Source organism: Trachymyrmex septentrionalis, unplaced genomic scaffold, assembly GCF_001594115.1.
Source record: "Trachymyrmex septentrionalis isolate Tsep2-gDNA-1 unplaced genomic scaffold, Tsep1.0 scaffold74, whole genome shotgun sequence".
Lineage (NCBI taxonomy): Eukaryota > Metazoa > Arthropoda > Insecta > Hymenoptera > Formicidae > Trachymyrmex > Trachymyrmex septentrionalis.
Window position 1 is genome coordinate 1,455,825 of NW_017305927.1, and position 6,508 is coordinate 1,462,332.

The window sequence follows — 6,508 nt, forward strand, 5'->3', positions numbered from 1 at the left end:
TAATTAAAAAAATTGTCTGGATGTAAATGATTTTCGTTTACACAGAGGATTAATATCCTTTCTAGGTAAAGTTATTTACACTGAGAAAAAAATGGTTTATTTGACTAAATTAATTGATTCCTGCAGCTGAAGTAATATTTTTCGCAATAAATTAAATTATTTGTAGTTCTTAAGGATATTTAAATCAAATTATTAATATTTTTCTAAGATGCTTATTAGTATAAAAAATTATTAAATTACTTGTCAATTTAATGTGATATTACTACTCTAGTTCTGTTCATGATTGCGTTTCAAGACCGAAAGATTTCGCGGTTTGCAGAATTGGAAATGTATAATAAATTCACTCTGAAATATTTAAGATTCCGTTTTAGCCGAAGATAATTTATTTCTATTAATTGATTTAATATAATTTACTATTATTTCTTTTGATAAAAATTATATGTACATATGTATTTAAATCTACTTACTATATTTGATTTAGATACATATGTTCTTCAATGAAGGATAGAAAGAACTAAATTAATTTAGTCAAATGAATAACTTTTTTTCAGTATAAGAACATACAGACAATCGAAATAAAATGTATAAAGAAAAATAACGTAGAATAAGACAAATAATATAAGACAAGAGAAATCCCATTTTCGGCTAAAGCTCAGTTAATAATATTAGCTTAATAATTCATATGTAAATCTGCAAATGTTTCCTTCTATAAAAGGCGCGCCGATTCGATTTGTTAGACTTAAAACTCAATTACAAATTAAAGCTGGAAATAACATCATAAATCATATTGATCGTCAATTTCATAACAATGGTAATAAACCTCTTAAAACATTGTAAAAAAATTTATTGCGATAAATATCCCACATTTCACAATCAACCAGGGTTTGAATCTAGAACTCTTGACTTTCCGGGATGGATGTTTTATCATATACAAAATAATACATATAAAATTATAAATACAAAAAATAAAATTCTTTTGATTTATTTTTTTATATTAGTCGAATTTCTACAAATAAAAATAATGTAAATAATTCATAAATTATAAATTAAAAAAAAACAAAGAAAATAAATAAAAATAAAATAAAATAAAGCGACAATAAAAGATATAAAATACAAACAGAAAAAAATAGCTTAATCGAAAGAAAAATAGTTAATATAGTAAGAAATCAACCAAACGTACATATGAGCAGCCGAATGGAAAGATGCAAGGAAGAGGAAAAGAGTCATTTCGAAATATCGTGCAGCTCATAAATTATGTTGTTTAAGACTTGTACATAAAATTTTGCGGTGCGTTGCATTAAATTGCCATTAAGTTTAAGGGGTCACTGGATATAGTAGTTGTCAACGACGACCTTTAACTTCAGGCCAGGTGAAAGCATGCGTGTCCTCGATTCTCGCACTAGTTACACCGGACGACTTGTAATAATGTAAAAAAAAAGGGCCCGCACTTTAATTCCGCTGTGGAAAACTCGAGTTATCTCAAGAAAGCATGCCACGTGGCGTGCCGCCGTATCAGAAATTTATCGTAGCGTATAGCTAACCGCGTGAATGTATTTTCCGTACAGAATGCGTTACGCGTCCTGATTACCTGATTTCAAATTATATTAAATTTCTCGAGCGATCTTGTATGTTCCGGTTGGATGAGAACCATGAGAAGCGATGCACACCGTGCCGAATATGGTCACACCAGCTATTTACAATTAAAATAACTAAGATTTGCTATCGATTGATAGAATACACGAATAAGAACAGAAACAGGATCCAAAATATTTAACATAGTCGATTATTCACTTGCGCAGTCGGACATATTACGAAAACAAATGCTCCCGTTACGAAATGGCATGTTTGACAAATTCGTTAATTTCTTGTTTAACGTTCTTGTTTGAATCATTGCTAATTGCCACCGGAGTCCGGTTGCGTTTGTGGCACTTTTATTACTCATTAGCATCATTAGTATAAATCACGCCGGCACACGTACAGTTGCCTGTAATTAATAAAACGGAATTGCACTTAACACGATCATGTGCGCCGTTTGTATGAAAAATTCATGCAATAATTGCATGATTTAGTTTTCATCCGATATTGATTTGTTTGGTTTGAAGAGTGTTTTTACGTTAAATATATATACAAACACTGTTTCTTACATCTGACTCTCACTCGTATATCTTCTTCTGAGTCTAATTGCACGTTTCGATAAATTATATAGGAGCATATAATTGTATAACAAAATATTAGTTACACACACAAGATTATCAATATATAATTATTGGGAAGAATATTGAAATATTAATATGCACGTTTAATTTACTTTACAACCCATTTCATGAAAATAACCGGCACTCGCGAAAATTAGAAGAAATATCGAGCAAATTTGCACATTGGTAGCAATTTACCTCTTCGAACAATATACAAATGACAGAGCATAGGCACGAGAAAAGATGGGAGCATTGTCGAGCACCCGAAAGTTTCGAATGACGCACTGCACTTGGGAGCCTTTTACTGTATCGTCTTACGCCAGATTCGAGAGGAAACTGGCAGGAATCGGCAGTAGCTGATGATTTTGTAGTTGCTCTCATACCTTTATCTCGTGAGGATAATGATCTACTTTTCTTCATTTTTAATGCTAACCGGTAACAGTAACATGTTATGCTAGACAAAAATTGATGCGATATTATGAAGTTGTTTTAATTATATATTGCGCTTCCGGTATTTGTGAAACTTTTCACGTCGTTAAATCGGGAACAAAAGAACTTTTTATTTGTGCGAAAATAATGTTCTTATTTCTAGAAGAGAGAGCAAAAGATTTTTTATCGTGCAACACTTTTTTCTACACTTGAGAGAAAAGTGTAGTATATGTGATTATAATTACACGATAAAATAATTATATGATTAAAAACTCTGTTTCTATACTTATTATCTTAATATTAGTCATAATAATTAGTAATAATAATTATATTTTATTTAAAAAATATATAGGGTATCCCATAAAGATTTAACAATGCTTAAGTATAAATTTCTGAGATCGTTTTAAGATGAAAATTCTAATACCAGAATGTCGAGCAGAAATAATAATTTTTTAATTATAAACATTTAAAATCAGTGAATCCTACCTCTTAACTTTGTGCGTTCTGCAGATGTCGTACGACGCAAAATACTACAACGAAAGCAAGGATTTGTATAGTTAGGTCTGAAATAATTATAATTTATAATTAAATTATAATAATTTTTATCTCTAATGAGAGAAATACCAGAAGTGTTCATCGAGTTTTTCGATGCCAATTTTTTTAGTGATTCTTGTAGCCAAATATACGTGACACGATCGTCGCGGCATTTATCAACATACGATTTTATTCTCGTTATTCAAGTTAAATATTTTTAAAAATCCGTAAAATTTAACGATCGCTTCGGCGAATCGGTTTCGCATTCGAGGTTTAGTAACTTTTTTTCTCTTTTTTAAAATGTATTTGATGCGTTTATTATTTCTTACAAACAATAAGAATACCTATGAATATTACAACATATAAATTTTTGCAACAATAAATTGCTATTTTTTGGACAAGAGACTATTAACAATAAGAGACAATTAATATAGAATACACACATTGGGATAAGAACAACCTGCTCATATCTTTTTTTTAATACTATAAATATCACATAAACACAATAATCTCTGTCCTCTTCCTTAAAAAAATCAGACTCTTAGTGATAGTCTTACAATAGTTGGCAGACACTTTCATTGTCGGGTCGCGTTTATTCTTCAAGCTGTCAAGGAAACGTTTAGAAAATATCTTTTTTGCAATAAATAGAACGTTTCGAAATTCCGTTGTCTCGGAACGCACGTGTCATTAATACCTAGTTTTTGTGTGCAAAACAAATTTTTTAATCATTCAGAAACATTTTTAAAGAAAAAGAAAAGTTACCAAACCTCGAACTCGATTTGCAGGAGCGATTGTTCAATTTTTTGAATTTTAGGAAATTTATAACTGGAAAAAAGCTGTATATTGACGTCGTGACACGTATATTTTTTTGGCCTTAGGGTCATAAAAAAAATTGGCATCGAAAAACTCTATAAATACTTCTACAGCTTCCATTGTCAGTAAATTGGACGTTTCTTTCTTAAACAAAATTAAATTAAATTTGTTCATATAATATTATTATAAAAGAAATTATTTTTCTTTTTCAGGACAAATTGCTCACAAAACTAGAAGAAAACGAACCAGAGTTGGCTTCTTCACAGGAAGATGAGGTAAGAAACGAATCGAAAGTGATAGCACTAATAAGAACGCATATTTTCTTAAAGCGATATTTGCAAGCGTTATAAGTTGTCTAATTGACTATTCTTGAATAGTGAAGTTTCCCTTTCTCGTAATCACTTCTCGATTTATCACGGATAAAGAAACTAACTCTTTCCATCTCAATTGGCATCGATTAATACAATCGCTATTTCTTCCTGTTAATCCTACACTTTGAGATTCTCTAAGATTGATTATGTATGTTTTTGTCTTCTCCACTAATCTAATATATATTTTTATCGATATTATTATGAAATTCATTTTTATATCTAAATATAGAAACAAAGCATATTTTTTTAAAGATTACATCAAAGTCTTCGTGCCTACATAAATTGAAGTTAGTCGGTAAAAACAGTTTAATGGAAATTACATTTGCACATGTGTGTAGATTAATTTATATCTTCATTAAATTGAAGTCATTCCTTTAATTGAAACTTTTATAATAATTCATTTGGAAAATACCACATAAGCAGCTAAATGCAAAGTATATTATAAAAATGTGCGCTTATATATATATAAAATATACATAAAATGTATTATACATTTCATAAAATTTACAAGATCTTTAAAAAATGAACGCACATTTTATAAATTACAGTCTATATTAATATAAACAATATAATTCTGTAGAATACTAAAGATGTTGTATCTATCTTCTCGGTTCGTTGCGTAGTGTTACGCTAGATTGGACCATTAGGCTACACGATGAAGAAAATAACAGAGTATCTGTATCGTGCAAAATATAGCCGGCCGTCCGGAAAAGTCGCAATTTCCGAACGAATTGGTCGCCCAGTCGGTCGCAAAAGTCGATTAACGACGATGACAAAGTGGCGGTTGCAACCCTTCGATTTCTAACATGTTCGCCCACTCTCTTGACTCGAGTTATTAATATTTCGATTAAAGTGACGCCTAATTACGTTAAGTCGATTATGGCAGCCTGTCGCGGCAGCCATCCCAATTGCTAAACAACAACGTGTTATATCGTCCTGGGATTTAATGACATTACACGTGTAAGCGCGTAAAAACTATGTAAATAAAATAAAAGTCTTCGTGATGAACATGAAAGTGGCTGTACGATCTTTTCTTTTTGCTCTTCCGCGATTTTTTCCCAATAGCCAATATTAACGTATATGTGATTACTAATAAAGATTACCAATAAAGATTACCGTTCGACATATTCGCATACGTTCAATCAATGTGCCTCTTTATTTTTTTTTTCCAGTGCGTCATATGCGTGAATGCGAGGGCGACGATGCAGACCGCGCCATGTGGGCATCGAGTGGTTTGCAGGTGAGTGAATGAACTTAATGTGCGTAGATTTGCACGTCACTAAGTATATTTTAAATGAATTATTAATTTTTCAGTAATCTTATAAGTTAGGTCTTGTTAAAATTGCGATATTAGGAGGCAGGTTAGGTAATGCTAAGTTAAAAAGATAAAAATTAAGTTAAAAAGTTAAAAAATTATTATAATTAATTTTAACTTAACTTAGTTACATTTTAGACTTTTAATTTTTTTACTTTATTTAGATTACATTTCTTTATTTTAATTACATTTTATCCGTAACTATTATTATTTTTATTTTATTTTTTTTTAAGTTAAGTATGATTTTCACCTCATTTTGAATTACACAATGGAGCCCCAGATTTCAATTTGTCCGAAACGTGTATTTCGATGTATCTAGTTCCTGATAGGTTGAAATCTATATCATTCCTTATTATTAAAATATAACACATAAACACAAATATATACCATCTTCGGCTCATGTTGAACGGCTGTTCAGTGCAGGAGGACTCATTTTCGATAATTTGAGGAAAGATGTCCGACATTTCGAAATGACTTTATTACTTAAATTTAATAAGTATATATGAACAAAATATTCAATCAGTATATATAACAGTTTATGTAAACAGTTGATATAAACAAAACTATGTAAATAAAATATGGAGTATTTTCTAAATGAAGTATATATTTGTCATTTCCGTTATTTGTAAGACTGAAACTCTGAAATCTTGAAATATAAAAATAAAAAAAAATAAATTTAACTTTTAACTTTTCAATTACTTTTTTTTATTAACTTACCTTTTAATTCAATTAATTTCATTATAAATTAACTTGTATCTTAACTAAGTTAAATTTTCAAGGTTGTTAACTGTAACTTAACTTAATTAAAAAAAAAAGTTAACTTAAAAAAAATTAACTCAATCCTGTTAGGA

The 6,508-nt window shown here is 29.8% G+C and overlaps 2 protein-coding genes across 3 annotated transcripts in view; one reads left to right on the forward strand and one right to left on the reverse strand.

Annotated features, from left to right (window-relative positions):
• LOC108754039 (pancreatic lipase-related protein 2) overlaps nucleotides 1-2,517 on the reverse strand; it is an 11,352-nt gene extending 8,835 nt beyond the window's left edge. The window contains exon 1 of the mRNA XM_018496070.1: nucleotides 2,394-2,517. Coding sequence (XP_018351572.1) covers nucleotides 2,394-2,448 — 55 coding nt within the window. The 5' untranslated portion in view covers nucleotides 2,449-2,517. The remainder of the gene's footprint in view (nucleotides 1-2,393) is intronic.
• Nucleotides 1-6,508, forward strand: part of LOC108754038 (eukaryotic translation initiation factor 4 gamma) — a 44,784-nt gene that overhangs the window by 33,470 nt on the left and 4,806 nt on the right. For both annotated transcript variants that reach the window (XM_018496069.1, XM_018496068.1), the window contains exons 3-4: nucleotides 4,184-4,246; nucleotides 5,515-5,582. In XM_018496069.1, coding sequence (XP_018351571.1) covers nucleotides 4,184-4,246; nucleotides 5,515-5,582 — 131 coding nt within the window. The remainder of the gene's footprint in view (nucleotides 1-4,183; nucleotides 4,247-5,514; nucleotides 5,583-6,508) is intronic.